The 24734-nt window shown below is 42.4% G+C and overlaps 1 protein-coding gene across 1 annotated transcript in view; it reads left to right on the top strand.

Moving 5' to 3' along the window:
- Positions 1-24734, top strand: part of WWTR1 (WW domain containing transcription regulator 1) — a 120245-nt gene that overhangs the window by 64268 nt on the left and 31243 nt on the right. Inside the window, exon 2 of the mRNA XM_045030617.1 lies at positions 4706-4842. Coding sequence (XP_044886552.1) covers positions 4706-4842 — 137 coding nt within the window. The remainder of the gene's footprint in view (positions 1-4705; positions 4843-24734) is intronic.

Here is a 24734-nt window from a genome sequence, read left to right as displayed (position 1 = left end):
GGAGAGAAGCATTACCAACTGTGAAATACTAGCTTACCATGACAGGTGTCACCTCCTCTCCAACAAAAGAGGGCCCATAGACACCAGACAAGCCATTGTGGAACATCAGTGGACAAAATACTTAGTTAATTGCTACTTCTACACCTATGAAGAGGACATTTGCACAGACCCTCCCATCAGCTTGAGCTCTGGGGGAAGGGAATAAAAATCCCTGCAAAGAAGAAATTGTTATCCCTTGGACTTCAGGAGAGGGCAAGACTTCTAAGCATTAGCAAGGGATCCCCGGCTATTTAGCTTGGTTTAGCCCTAAAGGACATAAGGAGCTTGCACATTACAGCAGCTCCTATTACTTTTAAAACCTAAGCCTGAAATTAATGCATGTGTGTGTTTACCTGCTTTAACCTTGTAAATAACTCTATTTCTTTTCTTAGTTAATAAATCTTCAGAAGTTTATTATAGGATTGGCTACAAGCATTGACTTTGGTATGAGATCTCACATACAATTGGCCCAGGGTAGGTGGCTGGTCCTTTGGGACTGGAAGTAACCTGAATGTTGTTGTGATTTTTAGTGCAAGGGGCCATCTATCACAAAAACAAGCTTGCCTGGGTGGCAAGATAGACTGGACCAAGGGGACTGACTGTGACTCCATGTTAAGGCTGTTACAGTGCTTGAGGAGTTCACACCTGATACTTGGTTGGTGAAATCTAAGTATAGAACTCACACCCAGTTTGGGGTTTGTGCCTTGGTTTGTAACAGTCTGTCCTGAGGTTGGCAGTCGCGTTTGTGAGCCACTCCAGATAGCTTGACAGCTGTAACCTGATTTTCAGCTCTCCCAGAGAGGAAGAGGCATCTGGAGTCTTAAGATGAGGGGTGGAGACTGTGATAACAGGAAGGTGGTGACAATTGGTCCGGAATAGAGTCCAGTGAAGATACCAGTGATGGGTCCTGTATACAGGGCCTGGGGCACCCTCGTTCCTATAAATATGCAAAAACACACACAGATAAGTGTGTGTGTGTGTGTGTGTGTGTGAATTGTGAACACAGCAAATCTATAGCAGTCTGATACCAATTTGCTGTGTTTCCAATTCATATTTAGTAACAGTGTCAGGGCATTCTTCTCCACCGCTTCTGAGACATCTGCGCAGACTATGCACTCAAGATCTGAAATGAGGCAAGCCACAAGGATTTTGAGTGGGGCTGGAGTGCTGGATTTACCACTCAAGTCACAGACTGAAGTAATTGTAGAGCACTCTAAAGTGTTACAACAGGTTAAAGAATATTTAGATAAATTAGATATATTCAGGTCATCAGGGCCTGATGAAATTCATCCTAGGGTAGTTAAGGAACTAGCTGAAGCAGTCTCAGAACCAAGAGCTCACAGAGGATGGGTGAATTCCCAGAGGATTGGAGAAGGGCGAACATAGTTCCTGTCCTTAAAAACAAGAACAAAGAGGGCCTAGAGAATTATAGACCAGCCTAACTTCAGTACCTGGAAAGATACTGGAACAAATTATTAAACAGTGTGTAAGCACCTAGAGGATAAAAGAGTTATAAGGATTAGCCAGCGTAGTCTTGGCAAGAACACATCATGCAAAACCAATCTAATTTCCTTCTTTGACAGGGTTATTGGCTTAGTGGATAGGAGGTAAGCAATAGATATGATACATCTTGATTTTAGTAAGGCTTTATACTCAGTCCCACATGACATTCTCATAAGCAAACTAAGAAAGTGGTCTAGATTAAGTTACTATAAGATGGGTGCACAAGTGGGTGAATGACAGTACTCAAAGAATAGTTATCAATGGTCAATCACCGTCAGACTGGGAAGGGCATATCGGTATCCTGCATGGGTCAGTCCTGGGTCTGGTATTTTTCAATATTTTCATTAATGACTTGGATAATGGAGTGGGGTATGGGTCTAAAATTTGCAGATGACATGAAGCTGGGAGGAGTTGCAAGCACTCTGGAGGACAGGATGAGAATTCAAAATGACCTTGACAAATCAAGAATTGGTCTGAAATTGACAAGATGAAATTCAATAAAGATATGTGTAAGTATTTGTAGGAAGGAAAAATCAAATGCACAACTACAAAATGGGAAATAACTGGCTAAGTGGTTGTTCTGCTGAAAAGGATCTGGGGGTTATAGTGGATCACAAATTGCATATGAGTCAACAATGTGGTGCAGTTGCAAAAAAGGCTAATATCATTCTGGTGTGTATTAACAGGAGTGTCGTGTGAAAGACACGGGAGGCAACTGTCATGTTGGCGCTGGTGAGGTCTCAGCTGGAATACTGTGTCCAATTCTGGGTGCCACATTTTAGAAAAGATGTGGATAAATTGGAGAGAGTTCAGAGGAGAGCAACAAAAATGATAAAAGGGTTAGAAAACCTGACCTACGAGGAAAGGTTAAAAAGTTGAGCATGTTTAGTCTTAAGAAAAGAAGACTGAGGGTGGACCTGATGAGTAAGGCTGCAAGTCTTTCACGGAGGTCACAGAAGTCAGGGATTCCATGACTTTCCAGAATCTCCGTGACTTCCGCAGCTGCAGCCACACTGGCCGCTGGTCCGGCATCCCTAGGGCCAGCCACACTGGCCATTGCTTGGGCTGCCCCGGAGCAGTGGTCTAGGAGTAGCAACGGTGCCTCAGGGCCTCCCCACCCCAACAGCCGGAGAAATGGCAGTGGGGCCATGGGCTGCCCCACCCCAGGAGCAGCAATGGGGCCACGGGCCCCCCCTCAGAAGCAACAGTGACCACTAGAGCACCCACCCCAGAGCAGCAGCATCTGCTGGAGTGCCCTCCCCCACCTCCCCCAGCACATAAGTTTTAGTTAGGGGTATTTTTAGTAAAAGTCATGGACAGGTCGCTGGCTGTGACTTTTTGTTTATTGCCCATGACCTGTCCATGACTTTACTAAAAATAACCGTGACTATATCATAGCCTTACTGATGAGTCTTCAGGTATGTTAAGGACTGTTATAAGGAGGACTGTGATCAATTGTTCTCCATGTTCACTGAAGTAATGAGCTTAATCTGCAGAAAAGGAGAATTAGATTAGATATTAGGAAAAACTTTTTCTAACCATAAGGGTATTTAAGCTCTGGAATAGGCTTTCAAGGGAGGTCGTGGAATCCTCATTGTTGGTGGTTTTTAAGAGCAGTTGGACAGATACCTTTCAGGGATGATCTAGGCTTTCTTGGTCCTATCTCAAGGGGGTTGGACTTTCAAGGTCTCTTCCAGCCCTACATTTCTATGATTCTGTGAAAATTGTAGTGGACCTTTAATCATTTTTGTTGCTCTTCTCTGGACTTTCTCCAATTTGTCCACATCTTTCCTGAAATGTGGCACCCAGAACTGGACTCAATACTCCAGTTGAGGCCTAATTGGCACCAAGTAGAGCGGAAGAATTACTTATCGTGTCTTGCTTACAACACTCTTGCTAACACATCCCAGAATTATGTTTGCTTTTTTTGCAAGAGTGTTACACTGTTGATTCATATTTAGCTTGTGATCCACTGTGACCCCCAGATCTTTTTCTGCGATTCCTAGGCAGTCATTTCCCACTTTGTATGTGTGCAACTGATTGTTCCTTCCTAAGTGGAGTACATTGCATTTGTCCTTATTAAATTTCATCCTATTTACTTCAGACCCATTTCTACAGTTTGTCTAGATCATTTTGAATTTTAATCCTATACTCCAAGACGCTTGCAACCCATCCCAACTTGGTATTGTCCACCAACTTTATAAGTGTACTCTCTATGCCATTATCTAAAATCACTGATGAAGATATCGAACAGAACCGGAACCAGAACTGATCCCTGTGGGGCCCCACTCGGTGTGCCCTTTCAGCTTGACTGTGAACCACTGGTAAGTACTCTTGGGAACAGTTTTCCAACCAGTTATGCACTTACAACCTACATGGAGCTATTATAAGGTATTTCCCTAGTTTGTTTATGAGAAGGTCATGTGAGACAGCATCAAAAGTCTTACTAAAATCAAGATATACCACATCTATCACTTCCCCCCATTCCACAATGCTTGTTACCCTGTCAAAGAAAGCTATTAGATTGGTTTGACACAATTTGTTCTTGACAAATCCATGCTGACTGTTATTCGTCACCTTATTATCTTCTAGGTGTTTGCAAATTGATTCCTTAATTATTTGCTCCATTATCTTTCCGGTTACTGAAGTTAAGATGACTGGTCTGTATTTCCCCGGGTTGTTGTTATTTCCCTTTTTATAGATTGGCACTATATTTTCTCTTTTCCAGTCGTCTGGAATTTCTCCCGTCTTCTGTGACTTTTTGAAGATAACCGCTAATGGCTCAGATATCTCCTCCCTCAGTTCCTTGAGTATTCTAGGCTGTGTTTTATCAGGTCCTATGACCTGAAGACATCTAATTTGTCAAAGATATCATTGTGAGTGCCACCATTTGTCCAAATTTGTGAAGGTGATCCATACGGAAAGGTAAGCAAAGTGGTGTCACAGCAGATAGAAGACTGGAGGGCTGCAATTCATTCAAGAGTAAAAGTAAAGGACAGCATTATAGGTGTTCATAAATGGATTGGGGTGAATCGAGAAGGATGGATAAATGAAGGATCTGAGGAATAATTGATTCCTTTTATGGCACCTATGCTCTGACAATCTGCATAATATGCTTGAGATTTTCCTTTTAAATTGATCACCCTTTCTTTCCCTTTTGCAGTCATATTGAAAAAATTACGACATGGCAAGACCCTCGAAAGACCATGAATCAGCCACTGAATCATATGAACCATCACCCTGCAGCGACTTCTACACCAGTGCCGCAAAGATCAATGGCAATGTCCCAGCCAAATCTGGGTAAGTATTGCAAGTCATTTCCTAACTGAAAAAAAAAAGGAGTGGAACTGGCTGTTTATTATACTACATCTCTACCTCGATATAACGCGACCCGATATAACACAAATTTGGATATAACGTGGTAAAGCAGTGCTCCGGGGGGGGAGGAGGGGGCTGCGCACTCCAGTGGATCAAAGCAAGTCTGTCTATTATTTCTTTCTGTAATCTCAGGAACAAGGGAATAACAACATTGTTACTGCTTGAGATAAGGTTCTGACATTGTCAAGAGGCTTTTTGTTTTGGAACCTCCATGGCAAATCCCTTTGAGGAGGACAGAAAAAATATATCACCCCAATACTTTTACATTCAAGTATTCTATAAAAAATGCCTTCACCACCATTACATTTTATCATTCTCAAAGCTGCAGTACAAAGTTCTGGTAGAAGAAATCTGCCTTGAGCCTTTCCTCTATCTGATCAAGTCCATTGCATGTATTAGATTGTTAGATTCTGCAGCAGCAGTTGCTTAAATGCTTTCAAAACAAAGCTATTCTATTTACATTGATCTATGTCAGGTGGAGGGATGTGAGAACCACTTACAAATGGAATGGATTTTAAAAGAAACAGTTTAAATACTAGATTTTCAAGAATGAAAAAAATAAATAATCTGAATACTTTTGCTGAATGGCTTGGATTCTTAGGTACCTGCAGAGTCAGCAAAACACTTAGGAATGTGCTTAACTTTAAGCATGTGCTTACGGTAAGTCCTCTCGATTTTGCTGAATCTGAGCCTTAGTGAATATAACAGCCATGAAGATTTAAGAGGAAACTAAAAATGGAAATAAAAACCTTCCTTATATGCTTAAGAAATAATAAGAATAATAATTAATAATTCTTTGGGTTTATATTGCACCTTTCATCTGAGAATCTTAAAGTTCTTTACAAAGGTAAGTAGTATAACTTCTTTTACACGTGGAGAAAATGAAGCATAGAGAGGTCAGGTTACTTGCCCAAGATCAGACAGTTAGATCAAAGAGGTCTGGTTGGGGGTATAAACCAGATTTTAGTAGAGAGCTGGCCATTGAGTTTGTGTGTATATGTTCTCTGCATATGTAATTCAGCTGGGATCTCTTTTCACACATTGAAAAGACTCCAGAAATCTTTAAGTTGTAAAGAGTCACCTATGGCAGCAATACAAAAGATATACTCATTTTCATGGTTTTTTATAATAAGTACTTTACTGATGACTAGCCCCTACCTAGGGTAAATTCACCCCACGCTCTCACCACTTGTTTTTTTCCTAACAACTGTCACTGCTTGGATATTTACAGTACAAAGCTGTTACTGGTTGTGCTATGCAAGTCAGTGGACAGTAGCAGATGTGTCACGAGAATGGACATCTGAAGAAGAAACCTGAATAAACTCCAAAAGGCTAGTGAGTCACACTAAATGGTAATACCAACACTTTGCTCTGTGCATATTATTTAAAATCACAGCTGCCTGTGGTTCACTGTGTATTCATAGCAATCCTAAAATAAAGGCTCAAAAGGAAAAAGATGGGACATGTTTTTCTTTTGCTCATGTCAACACTTTAGCTGATGTTGCCACCTTTATCTTCACCATATAGTACCAAAAAAAAAAAAAAAGAGGGAGAAAACCCACACATTATAACTTTTAAGACAGGATTTCCCCAAAGATTTTGGGGAAAGGCAGAGAGTCAAATCCATTAAGTAGTGATTTAAAAAAGAAAACAAAACAAAAAAAGTATTTTTAAATTAAAGGTGGTGTGGGAGGGGTCTTAATGAGGATTCAAGAGATTAAAAATAAAAGCCAGGTGGGGCACCGCCCATTGGTTTAGTTGGGGATTTCTCCTTGAAGGGATTTGGATGCCATACTATAGTGAAAGGAAAATACTTTGGGTCAAGTTCATCCCTGGGACAACTCCACTGACTTCACCTTCAGCTACTCCGTACACTTTATTCAAACTCCCACCCCCACATATTTTGGAGCAATCTTTTCTGTGTTTGTACAGGGTCTAGAAAAATAGGATCCTAGTCTGTTATTAGGTCTAGACACTACTGCGATAGAAGTAAAACATTAATTTCCACAGTGTCAACATTAATTTAATTGACTTGGTGATTTCTTCAACACAAATTACAGGGGTTTTACTGGGCCTAGCTATTTCTTTGTGAGATGGTACAGCAAGTCCTTGGGAATTTTGGCTGCACAGTAGGCTAACTCTTTTCTTTCATCAGCTCTGTATCAGGTTCTGTATCATGATTTCTGGTTTTACAATCCAAGTACTGATCTAGATAGACCACTGAAATGCATGGGCGGCAGGTTATATATTTGTGTGGGGCCCGGGCCCCAGCAATATTCAGGGCTGGGCGCCCTGCTCCAGCAATAGTTGGAGCTGGGTCTCTTCCTGCCCCCCCCCCCCCCCCCGGTCCTGCCTGGATCGGCCCCGGCCACCGCAGGTCTCCCCCCGCCACCGCGACCCTGCCTGGAGCAGGTCCCAGCCCCCGCCTGCCACCCCCCCTCCGCGTGTTCCCCCCCCTCCGCCGCGTTGTGTTGCGTCCCTGCCTGACAGAACGCAGCGCGCCTCTCCCCTGCCTGCTGCCCGGAGGGCTCCCAGCAGATTTGCTGTCTGCTGCCGCAGGGTCCTAGTGCCTGCCCCCTGCCAGTACTGGCAAGGCAGGCTGCCCTTACCCTGAGCCTCTCCAACCCCAAACCCTCAGCCCCAGCCAGAGCCCTCATTCCCCCCGCACCCTAATCCTCAGCCCCAGCCCTGAGCACCCCCACATCATGAACCCCTCATCCCCTGCACCCTAATCCTCAGCCCCAGCCAGAGCCCTCATCCCCCTGCACCCTAATCCTCTGCCCCAGCCAGAGCCCTCATCCCCCGCACCCTAATCCTCTGCCCCAGCCCTGAGCGCCCCCACATCATGAACCCCTCATCCCCCCGCACCCTAATCCTCTGCCCCAGCCCTGAGCGCCCCCACATCATGAACCCCTCATCCACAGCCCTCACCCCACACTCCAAACCTCTGCCCTAGCCCTGAGCCCCCTCCTGCATCATGAACCCCTCATCCACAGCCCTCACCCACAGCCCAACCCTCTTCCCTAGCCCTGAGCCCCCTCGCATCATGAACCCCTCATCCACAGCCCTCACCCCACAGCCCAACCCTCTTCCCTAGCCCTGAGCCCCCTCCAGCATCATGTACCCCTCATCCTCAGCCCCACAGTCCTCACCCTGCACTCCCTCCTATCCCCAAACTCCCTCCCCCTTCCCACACACCCCTTCCCAACCCCAAACTCCATCCCAAAGCCTGCACCTTTCACCTCCTCCTGCACACCCACCCCCTGCCCCAGCCCAGAGCCTGCACCCAGCACCCTTCCTGCACCCTAATCCCCAGCCCAGGATCTGCACCCCAGACCTCCCCAGCCGAGCCCCCTCCCAGAGCCTTAGGCAGGTGGGGGCGGAGTTGGGGGGGGCGGAGTTGGGGGCGGGTTCTGGGCCCCACCAAAATTTTTACAAACTTGCCACCCATGCTGAAATGTATGTGTTAAAATCCTAAAAAAGAAAACTGTATTAACTTACTAAATAAGAACAGGAACAGTATTTTATTTAAAAACAAATAATTCAATTTAGTCTAATTCAGGGGTAGGCAACCTGTGGCATGCGTGCTGAAGGTGGCACGCGAGCTGATTTTCAGTGGCACTCACATTGCCCGGGTTCTGGCCACCAGTCCGGGGGCCTCTGCATTTTAATTTAATTTTAAATGAAGCTTAAACATTTTTAAAACCTTATTTACTTTACATACAACAATAGTTTAGTTATATATTATGGACTTATAGAAAGAGACCTTCTAAAAACATTAAAATGTATTACTGGCATGTGAAACTTTAAATTAGAGTGAATAAATGAAGACTCGGCACACCACTTCTGAAAGGTTGCCGACCCCTGGTCTAATTGGAAAGTGTTCATACTTACAGAGACTGCAAAATTGTGATTTGAACCTTCCCCCCCAAAACTTTCACCTATCCTCATGCAAACACACTCTGGATACTGGATGTACACATAACCAGTTTTCAGTTCCATATCAGGTGTCTCTATTTTGAAATCATTTTTGCCAAAAGAAAATGACATGTCCCTTTGCTATTTTGTGACACTACCAGTGTTGTTATAAAACCTGCTTTGTTGGGTTCATGTCAGACATTTAAATGATCAGTTTGCTGGAATAGTGCTCCGGCCCCTGAGCCAGAAGCTATTGTGCCAACATCCTACCAGACATCACAGGAAAAATGAAAACTGGATAACAAGATAAACCGCCCTTCTGGCGATAGTCGGTTCCTAACCTTTTAGCAAAAGCAGTCTACGCCTCTGTCTGTTGCCTTTTTCAACACTCTAGGAATTAAAAAATAAGTTTTTCTTTTGAAGATATGCCACCTACAAGCAAGACGTTTAAGTATTCCAGGTCTGAGTCCTGGTCTGCACTTCCAATTACTAACATGTGTTTTTCTTGCTATGCTTCTTGTGATGATATGGAAAATGTGGTCTGTTTTGTACAGCTTGTTGTACTGGTTTATAACGTCCCTTCAGCTATATTTTCTGTGAAATGTGCAAAGGCACTTCTAAACCTTTTATCAAAAGCAAATAGTGCGACTAAATGATAGCACATCCTAATATGCTCGTGGCATCGGGCATAGAGAAATTTATAGTGAACAGTCATTGAAATTTGAAGACAGACTTTAAAGAATCTGCAGCCCTTTCCTTTGCCTTATGTGATAAATTTATGAGCTACACATCTGCGGTTTCATGTAGCTTTACCAGTTCTGATGCTCTCACTACCTTTTAAAAGTTTGTTTTTATAAATGCTATTTAATATAGAAAACTGAAGGCATTTCTCTCTTTGATGGATCTTGTTAGTTCTAGACATACTCATGTAAAGCCAATATATGCTTATATGCTAGGTCAGATTAGTCCAACTCCGCAGAAGTCAATGAAGTTGCACATGCGTAACTGAGAGCAGAATTTGGTCTTAAAATCAATATAATTGGCTAGCAAATGTTAGGGTTTTTTTTTTAAGCCTGGCATTTCTAAATTTCTCACTCATTTGTGTCTCAAATTGTTAGTATCTGGCTAAGAACAGATTACTTTAGCAGGAGGAGTTTTCTAATTATAGGGTGAAGGTTTTTCTACTTGGTGTGGAGCAAAGGAAGTGTCTCTGAAGACCTGAGTCTATGTCTACATGAGAGAACTTACAGCAGCATAGCTGTACCGATGCAGCTGCACTGCTGTAAGATCTCTTGTGTAGCCGCTCCGTGCCAATGGGAGAGAACTCTCTTGTTGACATAATTAAGCCACCCCCAATCAGTGGCAGTAAGCCATGTTGGCAAGAGAAGCTTTCCCACCAACATAGCACTGTGCACACTGCCACTTACGCTGGTGTAACTTATGTCGCTCAGGGGTGTGTTTTTTCATACCCCTGAGTGACATAAGTTTTGCTGACATAAGTGGTAGTGTAGACATGGTCTCAGTGAAAGATAGTATTTCTTTTCCTTTCATCAACACTTGATATGCCCCATTTATTTAATGCCGAATCTGCACATGAATCCAGTTTCTGTTTAACCTAACATAAATGGATCAGGTGAAGAAGACTAGCTGTCTTTCTCAAATGACTGAAAGAAAAAAAAATATTACTCCAGAGTGAGCAAAAAGTGGTCTCCAAACTGATCTGCCCCAATAAAAAAGGGCTTACAGTGAACCATTCTGACATGTGTCTATGAATCCTGTCTAATACCTTCATTAGGACTAGAGACACAAGTCTGCTATTTTTTCTTATCCGCTAACATCAGTCTAGGCACAGGATACAGCCTTCTTTGTTAAGTGTATATTATTTGTTTGTATTATTTCTTAATAAGTTGCCCCAAGTGTTTAGCTCATGGAGATCACACTTTAGATTGAGGTTCCATTTATAAATGGTTAAAAAATTATTAATAGATTGTTATATACTCAGACAGATAAATATGATGCTTACAATGTATATCACACATTACTTACATCTGTATCATGCTCATTACATCTATTAATCAGTTATTAACCTTTTATAAACCATTTCTAAACGGAACTTGAATATAAATTGTGACCCCCGATGGGATTATTTGAAACTTGGGGTTGTAAAGAAATATGATCTGCAGTGGTCTTAATAGCAATCTCTGGAGTAAGAGGGTTGCTGAGTATTGTTTTAGCCTGTATGTAGGCAAGTATTTTTTTTTAAAGTAGACCCTCATGAATGTTTGATTTCTTTGTATACTGTGCATCGTGCAACACACAGAATCATTTAGATTTTCACTCTGGTTCCTTGGAGCTACTTCAGTCGGACTACTTTGGTGCATATGTACAACTCTTACTGAAGTTGCTGAACACAGTCTGGCCTTTAATTAAATATTGCACAGATTTATCATTATGCAAATTGCTTTAATATGAAATGTAATGAAAACACACCAGATGACTTGCTTCACTTTTTGATATAATTCAAGTTGTGTTTATATGGCTGAGTAGCTGCTATTTAGAACATATTTAACCAAAATTAGGCTAAGTTTCAAAGAAGTCAGTGGGGCTCAGCATGGGTACAGGCACACAGCTGTGTACTGTCAGCTGCAGGACTGAGGCCTTACTACAAATGTTAGATACGTTTGGAATAAATGACTGGTAAAAGAAGTCAGTCTCTATTTCTGTCTTTAATATTCTATTTAGAATTTTTGATTAATCCTTCCAAAGATGCTTAGATATAGAAGGTCATAGATGAATGACAGTACATTTTGCTTTTTAATCACCTTTTTTAAATTCTTAAGGATTTTTCTTACTAGTTATTTAAGAGTCCACTTTATTATGAATATCAGATATTCAAGCATGGGCTTCCCCTAACATCTCTGACCTTATTCAAGGCATAGCTTTGCACCTTTCTGACATGGTATATTGTCATTTGCATCCTTATGTTGCATACATCCCAGATATATTTGGAGAACTGTTTTATCTTCCCATAACTAGTGCTTCCACAATGGCCCCATCAGAATGTAAGACAGCTCAGTTGTGAATGCTGCCCTCAGTCTGGAGCTTTTGTATTACCCACCGATTAAAATAATTACTGTGATAAATTAATAGTTTTGTCTATGTAATGACTAGAATTCTTGCATGGCTCAATCCTTTCTGACCCACTGGAACTTTTTTGTTGCTCTGAGTTTGAAGGGCTTCGTAATGCAATGCTCTATCCAAGAAAGGTGAAGCTGAAATGTCCTGTCATTGAGCCATTTTTATAGCTCACTAACGAAATCACCACTCCCAGTGAAGTTCCCACAACTTTCTTTGAGCCATGTCTTGAACCCCCAATTTTATCATTCCTGTACAATTTTTGAATTTTCATGAGTGCAGATGTTCTTTTCTTCCTCTACTCCCAGTTTAAAGTGAAAGAGTAATTTATCTTCTTCTTTTGTAGAGCTAAAATACTTCCCAGTGAATGTTGCTAGTTGGCAGTGATCAGTAACAACTGCTATAGCCTGCTTTTTTCTAAATAATTTGTGGTGAGGATGTCAGCATAACTTCTACTCCCATACAAGGGACAGTGGCATTCATTGCCCTAGAATCCCTAATGGTTGCAGAGGGTATTATGTGCACACACCAGGCCCTCAGCCACAGTGCTTGGGCAAAAGGCCTGTTTTGATGAGGGAACCAGTTGGCTATGAGGGTGGATAGTTTTGCAGACAGACTACTATCAATGACTTTGTAAAGCAGTGTTTCTCAAACTTGGGTTGCCGCTTGTGTAGGGAAAGCCTCTGGTGGGCCAGGCCAGTTTGTTTACCTGCCCCGTCCGCAGGTCTGGCTGATCGTGGCTCCCACTGGCCGCGGTTTGCTGCTCCGGGCCAATGGGAGCTGCGGGAAGCTGCACGGGCTGAGGGACGTGCTGGCCGCCGCTTCCAGCAGCTCCCATTGGCCTGGAGCAGCGAACTGCGGCCAGTGGGAGCCACAATCGGCTGGACCTGTGGGTGGGGCAAGTAAACAAACCGGCCGGGCCCACCAGAGGCTTTCCCTACAGAAGCAGCGACCCCAGTTTGAGAAACACTGTTGTAAAGTGTTACAATTCTTTTTTCTTTTTGACTAATAAAATGATATAGTGGCGTCTAAATGCTCTCTTCGCCTGCTTTGTCCTCGCAGTGGTATTCCAAAGGTTTCTAACTGAGCAAGTGAGGAGAGGGATAGTTGTTCCTGAGTGACTCCTGTCCTTTATGAGAACTCAGAGTGTTTTTGGGGTAATTGTACATGTGCCCTGAGGACCTTATGATGATAGCAATCTATTCTCTCAATCCCCCTGTTCAACAGTGCTGGCTAGTGCTGTGGAACAGCTTATCCACTATCAGAGATTGGGAGGTGGCTAAGGTCTTGCTAGATGAGGTTCAACCCAGGAAAAATGGAGGTGCTTTTATAGAATGGCACAGATAATATTGGCACCCTCATCTGAGAGGATATGCTTACTGCTGGCTATCAGATATACAGCCGGGGGGGGTTGATTTTTTCTTTTCAAATGTGGACCTCACCATAGTCATCCTTACTTTGGCTAGTTTAAGGCTGGACCTCTGTAACTTGTTCTACATGGAGCTACACCTCAAGGCTATTCTGAAAGTACAACTAACACAAAATCTGTGTGTTTATCTTCTAAGTGGAGCATGTTATACCTATGCTCCATGATCTGCACTGCCTTAAAACACAAAATCCCATAATATTCATGGGCCTGCCTTCCTCAGAGACCATGTCTCTCTTTATGAATTCACAGTAGTGAAAGTAACCAAGGTGCTCCAGCTTGTACTCTTCCATTTTGAAAGAGAAAAGCTGATGGCAGGTCTTGTTCAAGGAGGAGTCCTCACATCTAGATTTTTTTTTTTTCTGCTTTGGTCAGTCAGAGCCTAGATTTTATGACCTTCAGGGCATACTGCAAGGCCCAATTGTTCTATTATGCTTTTTCTAGAGGACAGGGGATTATTAAGTGGGGTCCTGGGGTTGTTAGTTTGGGAGAAGTTTGGTGGCATTTTGTCACTTTGTAAATGTTTTTGGGTTTAATTATTTAGGCGTTCCATATACGTATTTAGAGAGTGTTGTTAAAATGTGCTGATCAATCTAAATAAACTAGTAAAACAATAGTGCCTTTGGATGATCCCATCATTATCTCTAGCGCGCTAGACCATCCTCTTTGTCTCTTTCTTCACTGTTGGCAATCTTAACAGCAGCAGCACCCCCAGAAATGGAATTCCTGCCTGACCCTCCCCACTTGGAATTTTCCTTTTCTGGCCTGCCAGACAGCTTGTATGCCTCAGCAATCTTTGCCCTGAGATGTGATTGATGGGTGCAAGTGCAAAAGCTGCGGTCGCATACAGGCTGTCTGGCAGGCCAGAAGTGTCAGCGAGATGAAGCAGAGTCACGCAGAGAGAACTGGAGCAGAGCTGTGTCCCTGTGGGTCTCAAACCCCCTGCATCCGTGTTGAGACAGTCTTGCCTACTTATTCTTACTCCTGCTGTCAAATTTATTCCTCCATAACATATTTTCTATTGTGCTTTGCCAGACTTCTGAATTCTGCCCTGATCTGCAGTATTTATGGGACCCAGCTAGCTCCACCTTTGCCCACTAGCCTTTCTACAGAAAGGCTGCCTCATGGAATTCTGTTCAGTGAGAATAATGATGTAATAATACTTACCATACCTTCTTCACAGGTTTTGTAAGGATTAATTCGCCAATATAAATGCATTGATGTGGACATATGTAGTATTACAACTGTGTAAATACTGTCATTCCTGAGAAACTGAATTTCTGTATTCTCACACTCCTTTCATATATGGATCAAGTTATTTATGTCTTTGTTGCCACTTTCTTCATCAGTTACATGCTATTGTCATCCAGTTAGGAGGGTCACCAAATGCTGTGGACTCATACAGACGTAGAGAATTGAGGGAAAGCTGTTGGAAGGTGATAAGAAGTGCTGTGGGTATGCAAAGGTGAGGCAGCCTGGTCTAACATGGGGAGGAAACTAGATGGGTTTCCACAGAAATGGGCCTGGTGAAAATTAAGTTCATGGCAGCCTGGAATAATTCCTCACACATTTTTCCTTATCAAATACAAGATTCTGGCATCACAAATAATCAGATTCTACACAAGGAGCTTCAGAAGATGGAATTACAGAGCACACAATATATATTTTTAAGGGATCAATTACTGGCAGGGCAGGTAGTTCTATATGTGCTTCTGCTTGCGCTTGTAGAATATTTTTCAGCTGAGCATCTCTAGTGCTATACACACACTAACTAAGCTTCAAAACACCTTTGAAGGAGGGAAATAATATTAGCCTTATGGCATGGATCAAGAAACTGAGGCACAGAAAAGCGAAGAGCCTGATTTTAAATTCAGTATTGTCTGTGAGAGTTCATCACCTTTGAAAATCAGGCCCTAAGTGACTCATCCAAGGTTACACAGCAAAGCAGATAGCAGACTCCGGAACAAACTCCAGAACTTCTGACTTTTATATCCACACTAACTCTTAGACCTGGTCTACACTGGGGGGGAGAATTAATCTAAGTTACACAACTTCAGCTACGTGAATAACGTAGCTGAAGTCGACATACTTAGATCTACTCAGCGTGGTGCCTTCACTGCAGTGAGTCGACTGCTGCCGCTCCCCCGTCTACTCCGCCTCCGCCTCTCCTGCCGGTGGAGTACCGGAGTCGAGGGGAGAGCGCTCGGGGGTTGATTTATCGACCCCCGCTGGATCGATCACTGCCTGCCAATCTGGCGGGTAGTATAGACATACCCTCAGTCTTGTACTGTGATCATTAGACCATTCTCCCTCTCTGTATGAAAGAGAGCTGCACTAAACTCTGGAGGAAGAAAGCTTCAGAATTTCACTACGAAGAGAGAGAGCTCTTTCCCTGAGCAAAGGTCTACCAGCAAGTGTGAGCCCAGTGGTATGAGATGTACAGCTTCAGCAGCTTAAATAAATTGTTCTTAGGGAGTTGAAGACATTATATGTTAAAAGGGTAAATTTTAACAGGGAAAGCAGCTTATACTAGCAATGGCTTGTATTACAGAAATTCACTTGTGAACTAAAATATTTGGCCTACCACTACAGTGCTTTGTGGTAACTTAATTTGGGCCTGGTAATAATGTGGTTTATGGTATTTTGCACCTGCTTTAGTGTTTTTAATCAGCCAGGAAGTCCAATCAATAAAAAGTTATAGTAATTCTCTTTAGCAGTAATAGAGGCATGAACCAAAGTTTCCATATCCTGCCATGATAAAAGGGGGTGTAACTGTGCTATTGTTGAAGATGATGATAAAATGTCATTGTGGTTACGTTATCACTATGGGACTCCAGGGAGAAGGCTACACAAGCGTCCAAGATTTTAAGACCGGCAAGATGTATTTCAGTGATAGCCAACATAATATTTGGTGTTTTGGAATTGTCTGTGTTTAGCCAGACTTAGTTTGCTTAAATCTGGCTAGAAATCTGTAATATTGAGAGGAAGAGTTTGTTATTTCCCCAGTGGGGCTGTATCCATACATCACCAGCAGTGAAGAAGTGCTTTCTGTTTCAAATAACTTTTGATTATTGGATATCCTGAAATGTATAGCCAGGAGTCAGATGTGGCTGCAGTGAATAATGTTAGGAGATGTTTATGGTTAATGAAATATGATTTATCTGAGAGGTGGAATCCGTCCTGGAGGACCCTGTATATTACATGGAAATGAGGCTTGTGCCACCCTCTTTCTGGGAAAAAACGTTTTCAGATTATTCAAAATTAAATCCACCGAGAAGCAATTTAGGCTGATTTAGTTCAGATTAGATGAGAGTAATTTATTCACATTTTACAGAGAAGCAGCTACAAAGCTGTAGTGACCAACAGGAGTTAACTTCAGTAGCATGAACCTGGAACATTCAAAGAACGATGTGTTCAAAAGACACTAGAATATTTTTCAAAGCCTATTTTTTAATTTAAATGAAAACATGTTTCTGTTTTGATGTAAGCATTCAAGGCTAGCAACCCAAACATTTGAGCATTGTGCCAGTACAAGAGAACCAGAAAGTGGAATTGACTAGTTCATTTTCCTAGAATGAAACGCCAAAAGCAGAGAAACAACAAAAATGAGGAAGAATAAAAAACACTTGTATAATTATTAATTTTTAAGTAAGAGTTGTTATTGGTAACACTGCTAAGGAATTTAAGATATAGTTCTAACCAGCCTCTGCCATTTTAAGACCAGCTGTGCTAAAGAAAAGCTAACACCCCGGGTATTTATTCAGTTATTCTAAAAGATCTGTCAGACAGTTTTGTGTTAAATTCAGTGCTGATGCTATACTTGCAGATTGTTTTAAACCTGAAGCAATGAAGACAGGAAAGTGTTGCTAAAAGTACAAATCACAGACCCCTCTACATACAGCTGGAACTGTTGAGAAATTTCTACATGGTCACTCTCAGTCCAGAAAGCTGAGTGAAGGTGCTCTGTGTGCAATGGGATAGTGCAACTTTTTTGTTTAATACTTTACAGATTTTTTGGAACGAAATGCACGCTGAACTGAAAAGCAGCATTTTTGCTGACCTTGTTGGAAGGCTAATGCAGTTTCTGGGAAATAAGTAAAACAAGCAGTTCTTTGTTGGCAGGAGCAGAGAGAGAGAGAGAGAAGAAGGGAGAGACTGGTCTTTTTTTCTTCACAATGTCGTGACTAAGTCAAAACTGTAATATGGCTAGATTTTTCTTTTACCTCGGCAGACATATGTTTTTCATCAGACTGTGCTGCGTGACACCTGATGCTGGCGAGTTCATATGAATTAGGCTATGGACTGCCTATAAACAGAGTGGGGAAAAAAAATCCACAGCTGCACCCAGATGCTTGACACTGAAATAAATAAAAGTTGGTACAATCAGTTCGACATATATGTCAGAAATAATTTACACCTGCATTATTTGGCTTCTGCTGCTTGCAGATTCTTTTGACCACAAAATGATCTCTGCTTTGTTTATATCCAGCAAAGAACGTTATTTTAAAAGTCTCTCTGCCAATGTCTGAAAATCTAACTTATTTATTAATTGGATAAAGAAAATCACATTGGGCCAACTTCAGACCTGGACAAGTGGTTGCAACTCCATTGACTCTAATGAATTTATAGCTACTTACTCCAGGTCTCAGTTTGTCCCATACATTTTGTTCACTTTTATTTGAGCTGGTAAGTTGTATAATAGCTGCCCATTGAGCAGGCTTGCATCATTCTGCAAAACAAACTTGTTTGTTATAAGAGAGTCAAATTAGAAATGCCACCTTAAACTTGCCTTTTGGAACATGTCAGGGTAGAATAATGTTGCACATTTTATGTTATATAACACCACTGGATTGCCAGATGAATATCACTGGACTAAAACCAGCATTCGTGTTGAATTGTGAGTTTTTTCTTCTTTGTGACGCAAATTCTGTCCTTTTCTGCATAGTAAAACCTTAATATATCCATAAACCATCTACAAAAAATAGTTTGTTCTTAAAGTTCATAGAACAAGAATGCACAGTAGGAAATGAACATAAATAAAAACAAAAACTAGTACTGTGACAATGAAATCAAGCAAGTACTACAGTAAGTGTTTGTAGTGTAATATGATTATATCCTAAAGATCAGCCATGTATAGAATATACTTATACTGAAAAGGAGTAATCCAGTGCTGGTTGGCATCAGAGGGAGTTTTCCATTGACTTCAGTGGGTGAGATCAGGCCATAAGTGAGAGTGGCATTAAATATATGCAACAAAAGTCTTATTGTAACCTACTTAGTAAAAAAGAGGTCAACTACATGGTTCACATGAGAAAGGAGATAGGAAATCCATAAGAGTTTGGGGTCATTCCAAGAAAAGTTGAATAGTAATCCAAGTTTGATGAAAGACAAGCTGGTGGGCATTTTTTTTCAAAATAAATCTCAGATTTGTAGGTAAACGGGCTGTTTATCCATTGATTGGTATTCCATGAGAACTATGTTTCTGATACTGAATTGCCAGTTTAATGGGACACTGTCAACTTGAAATCTAGCCAACACCAAACAAATGAATTCAAAGTAGTTTCAGCTGCTACACCTGCATTTTTCTTCTTCTTCCCACTCCCCACCAGGGCCGGCTCCAGGGTTTTTGCCGCCCCAAACGGCGGGGGGAGGAAGCTGCCATTGCGATCGGCGGCAGCTCCACCACGCTGCTTCTTCAGCAGCAATTCAGCAGCAGGTCCTTTCCTCCGAGAGGAACCAAGGGACCCGCCGGTGAATTGCCGCCGAAGAGCCCGACGTGCCGCCCCTTCCTCTTGGCCATCCCAAGTACCTGCTTGCTGAGCTGGTGCCTGGAGCCGGCCCTGCTCCCCAGCCTACTAATGTTTCTTTCCCCTGTTGCTCTGTGGATGCCCCATACAAACAATAGGAGAAACTTGGCATTGAAGTAATTTATGCACATGTGCATGCAGGGATTTGCCCAAATTGATTTCATTGCAAGATAGGCACCTTTTTGACTATACAGGGCAAGTCTTGAAACTGACTATATACCATGTGCTGTAAAATGTCAGAGTAAACAAACTGAAATAATAGAGAGAAATATATTTGTATTCTCTCATCTTTTGATTATAGTAATCTGAGGTTTTGATAAAATAGCACTTAAAAAGATTTTTGGATGGAAATGTGATTTTCATGTTGCTGTTGACCCTTTAAAGGAAACTGCTAAAAAAATGCTTCTCTGGGGAAGCACTTCATTTGTTATAAATTATTGTATAGGGTACGTCTATGCTGCAGTTAGACACCCATAGCTGGCCTATGCCAGCTGACTTGAGCTTGTGGGGCTCAGGCTAAGGGGCTGTTTACTTGCAGTGTAGACATTTGTGCTTGGGCCGGAGCCTGAGCTCTAGGACCCTGTTAGGTGGGAGAGTCCCAGAGCTTGGGCTGCAGCCCAAGCCCAAATGTCCACATTGCAGTTAAGCAGCCCCTTGGCCCGATTCAGCCATGGGTTTTTAATTGCATTGTAGACATACCCATAGAGATTTACTTTTGGAAGAGTTAGAGACCATATCCGTTGCAATATTTAATTTGTAAATATTTGTAAAGCTGAGAATTAGCTTTGCTGGTATAGATCTGGTAAACGTATACACTGGGGTTCATCCAGCAGCCCCAAATAAAACGTTTCCTGGGAAAATGAACTTTGACTTTAGCCATAATGAGTTGAGTAATTGTTTAGATTCTTGAAGATCTAAACAATAGTGAAAGTGACAGGGCAAATACATAATATATTGGGGAAAGTCATAGACGTTGCCACAAGTAAAAATAGGAGGCGATTACTTTTCTCCATCATAAGACAAAGAGGAAACTATTCATGATCAATGTGAGCAAACCATCTGATTTTATGGCATACAAAGATGTTTTATATAATAAGGGAAATTGAGACCACCATAAGGCTTTGGATGAAGTGCTCTTTTCATGCCTACTAGAAGATGAATCACTACATCATTTCTGCTGGCTTTTGCCAGCACAGACTTTGGAAGAGAGGCAGAAAGTGCACCAGGATATGTTGAGGCATCAGAAAGCATCCACTACTGTCTCTGCATCAGAGAGGTTGTGTGGGGCCAGCACAGCTCAGAAAATTTGGGTGCTGGCCAGGAAGGAAGTCTGGGTGTATGGGGAATGTACTGATTCAATTTATCCTCTCAGAAGCCCCAACTGGCAGAGTCCTTGGCAGGAATTAAAGCTGCCTTCCTCTGGCAGAAATCCCACCAGCCATAATAGTGGGTGAATCCCACCACAAGGGTCCTCTGAGGTGAGTCTGACTTCAGCATTTGAAATGTAAGGTGGGATTACAGATGTCTCATGTTTTTAACAATGCCCAGCAAGATTTGTGCAGAATGAAGTTTTAATTTCAGATGCAGGTCTGGAGGTGGTATGAGGTGTTCTCTGAATGGGTGATAACTCTTCAGGTAGAGAGGGTAGTTTCTCCCATTGGCAAGGAGGTAGACTATGTTTTTCTCCCGTGATTCTGGAGGATGCTTATGTATTGTAAGTGAAATGGTTGTAAAATTCTTTTGTTTGAGGGGTTCTGATTAAAAACATACTGGAAGCATCCTTATTTTCCCTTGTTTATTCCAGGGAGATATTTGTTTTGATCTGATTTAGATTTCTGATTTGCTAAAGTTCCATAATGAAAAAAAGCTGCATGCTGTGTGTGCAAGTTGCACATACATAAAACCTGAGGAGCTAGATCTCTGAGTTGAGTTCACAAAAGTAAGACACAGCATGTCTCGAACTTATTTATGGGACCTCATTTTGATTGCATTTATGCTAGTGTAAATCAGAGGTAACTCTCATGGAGTTATACTGGCATAAATCTGGTTCGATAAGAATCAGGCCCATATTTGTCTATATATGAACCATTTAAGAATTTGAAGGGAATTTTCTCACCAGGGAAAACTGATTTTCAAGTCATAGGGATGTAATTCCCCATTTAAAATAAGGCCTGGTCTACAGTAGGGGGGGGATCGATCTAAGATATGCAACTTCAGCTACGTGAATAGCATAGCTGAAGTCGAAGTATCTTAGATCTAGTTACCTACTGTCCTCACGGCGCGGGATCGACGTCCATGGCTCCCCCTGTCGACTCCGCTACCGCCGTTCACGTTGGTGGAGTTCCGGAGTCGACAGGAGTGTGATCGGGGATCGATATATCGCGGCTAGATGAGATGCGATATATCGATCCCCGAGAAATCGATTGCTACCCGCCGATACGGCCAGTAGTGAAGACGTACCCTAAGACTTTGTCTATGAACACTTGCCAACTGATACGCTGGTAAAAAGTGCAGTTAAACAAATGGAAGCTGACATATCTGTTGAGCCTGGGAGCTTAAATTCATAACTTTGCTAGACACTAAAAATCATGATCTGAGGCCTGGTCTACACTGCACGGTCAGGTCAACATAAGTTGTCGTGCATCGACCTAGCTGTGGAAATGTCTTCACTTACATTTGGCTCCCACCAACATAAGTGCCTCTCTATGCCGATTTAGTAACATCACCTCCCCGATCAGTGTAGAGTCACAGTCGATGTAATTAGGTTGATGTGGTATCAGTGGAGGCAGTGCATTGCTTATAGAATCATAGGATCAGAAGGGATCTCGAGAGGTCATCTAGTCCAGTCCCCTGCACTCATCACAGGACTAAGTATTATCTAGACCATCCCTGACAGGTGTTTGTCTAACCTGCTCTTAAAAATCTCCAATGATGGAGATTCTACAACCTCCCTAGGCAATTTACTCCACTGCTTAACTACTCTGACAATCAAGAAGTTTTTCCTAATGTCTAATCTAAACCTCCGTTGCTGTAATTTAAGAGCCTTGCTTCTTGTCCTAGCCTCGGAGGTTAAGAAGAACGATTTTTCTCCCTGCTCCTTGTAACAACGTTTTATGTACTTGAAAACAGTTATCATGTCCCCTCCCAGTCTTCTCTTTTCCAGACTAAGCAAACTCAATTTTTTCAATCTTCCTTCATAGATCATGTTTTCTAGACCTTTAATAATTTTTGTTGCTCTTCTCTGGACTTTCTCCAACTTGTCCACATCTTTCCTGAAATGTGGTGCCCAGAACTGGACACAATACTCCAGTTGAGGCCTAATCAGCATGGAGTAGAGTGGAAGAGTTACTTCTCGTATCTTGCTTACACAGTCCTGCTAATACATCCCAGAATGATGTTTGCTTTTTTTTGCAAGTGTTACACTGTTGAAACATATTTAGCTTATGATCCACTGTGACCCCCAGATATTTTTCTGCGATTCCTAGGCAGTCATTTCCCACTTTATATGTGGCAACTGATTGTTCCTTCCTAAGTGGAGTACTTTGCATTTGTCCTTATTGAATTTCATCCTATTTACTTCAGACCATTTCTCCAGTTTGTCCAGATCATTTTGAATTTTAATCTTATCCTCCAAAGCACTTGCAACCCCTCCCAGCTTGGTATCATATGCAGACTTTATAAGTGTACTCTTACGTCGACTGTTACTGACAATATAGTCAATATAAACACAGCTGGTGAGGACGTGCTCTGCCGACACAAGAAGCCAAGTGTGCACATACGCAAGCAATTTAATAACTCTGGTGGCTGCATGCCACTATAAGTTAGGTCGACATAATATTGTAGTATAGACGTGGCCTTAATAAAGACACTGGATGTATGGCTTATTATTACAATCTGTAACCCAGTAACCCTCCTTTTTTGTCCTATGACTGCAAAGGTGCCACTTCACCTTGAATGGGCTCTTAGAATATGTAACTACTTATGCTAAACAATCTGCTTCAGCTTGTGACACTCTGAGCATCTTTCCTAGACCTGAAGAAGAGCTCTGTGTACCTTGAAAGCTTGTCTCTTTCATCAACAGAAATTGGTCCAATTACTTTACCCACCTTGTGTCTCTTATATCTTGGGACCAATACGGCTATAGCAACACTGCAAACAACCTTTTATATCTAACATTTTCAATGTGTCTGGCGAGCTATGGCTATGGAAAAACTGTATGCCTGTAGAACTGATAGTTATGCTGATACATAATTATCTCATCCCCATTGCACAAGCAATGTAGGCTGAAAACTGACTTGTCCGAAGACTCAAACTGGCCTACAGGAATAGTTCCAGGTGATCCAGAACTCGGAGGCCCTTCTAAAGACCCATCCTAGGAGTGACAGTTCTAGAACAGCACCATTGCTCTGTGGATCCACGTTCTGCCTGGCAAGGACCGATGTCCAGCAGAACTTGGATCCACAGAACCATCTGTGGAGAAAGGCCAGAGAGCACAGGCAGTGGAATGGTCCTACCTGTCCCTTGTTCCCTGCTGTATTTGCAGGGATGACGGGGGGCATAACACTAGGAGGTTCACCTCCGCAGCATTGTCCTATTCTTCCCCTTCTCTCTTCTCTAGCCCCAGAGAAGCCCATCTGTGGTGCAAAAAGAGAATTGAGATCTGCTGGAGGCAGGAGAGCTGTGGTCTGTAGAATTTCCGGTGTGGACAGCACTGTGTGGGCGGGAGAAGTTCTCCCGCCGACATAGCTTCTGCCACTCGCAGGGGCTGGAGTAGTTAAGCCGACGGGAGCACTCTCTCCTGTCAGCTTAGAGCTGCTATATTAGAGAGCTCTGCGCTGCTGTAAACTCTCCAGTGTAGCTGTGCCAGTAGACATCCATGACTAACACATTCCATAAGACTGCTACAATGCAGGCTGTCACCCTGCTCTTCCCCCAGAGAATCTGCACAGGCAGGGTGTTTGTCCAGTGATATTTTCATAGCCTTTTTCTGCTCCAGCATTTTACATTTGTCCCATACTTTTAAAAGATTTGCACTTAAGAAGAATCTAATATATTGTGATTTTCCTCAAGAGATCAGTGATGCTGGGCTTGATTCTCCTGTCACTTAGGCCCAGATACTGCAGAGTTTTAAACACATGCTTACATACATATGCAAAGTTAAGTGCTTGCATAACTTTTTGCAGTATTACCCCAGTTTTACATGATGTAACTCATTAGGCTTCAGCGGAGTTACTCCTGATTTACATAAGAAGACAAACAGACCCTCTCTGTGTCTTAGGCCTTGTCTACACTACACAGTTTTGTCGACAAAACAGTGGAAGCATACACACTGCAATGCTCCTTCTGCTGGCAAAACTCTCCTGCTTTGCCAACAAAATAAAGCCACCTTGATGAGAGGTATAGAGCTTTTTGCAGCAAAGTTGTATCAACAAAGTTTCAGTGTAGACACCGAATTTGGTTATGTCGTTGTAAGTGGCCTCCAGGAGATGTTCCACTATGCCACATCCTGGACGCTCTGGTCAGCAGTT

This window comes from Mauremys mutica, chromosome 9 (assembly GCF_020497125.1).
Source record: "Mauremys mutica isolate MM-2020 ecotype Southern chromosome 9, ASM2049712v1, whole genome shotgun sequence".
In the NCBI taxonomy this organism is placed as follows: Eukaryota; Metazoa; Chordata; order Testudines; family Geoemydidae; genus Mauremys; species Mauremys mutica.
The sequence above is the reverse complement of the archived record's forward strand: the minus strand, read 5'-3'. Positions and strand labels throughout refer to the sequence as shown.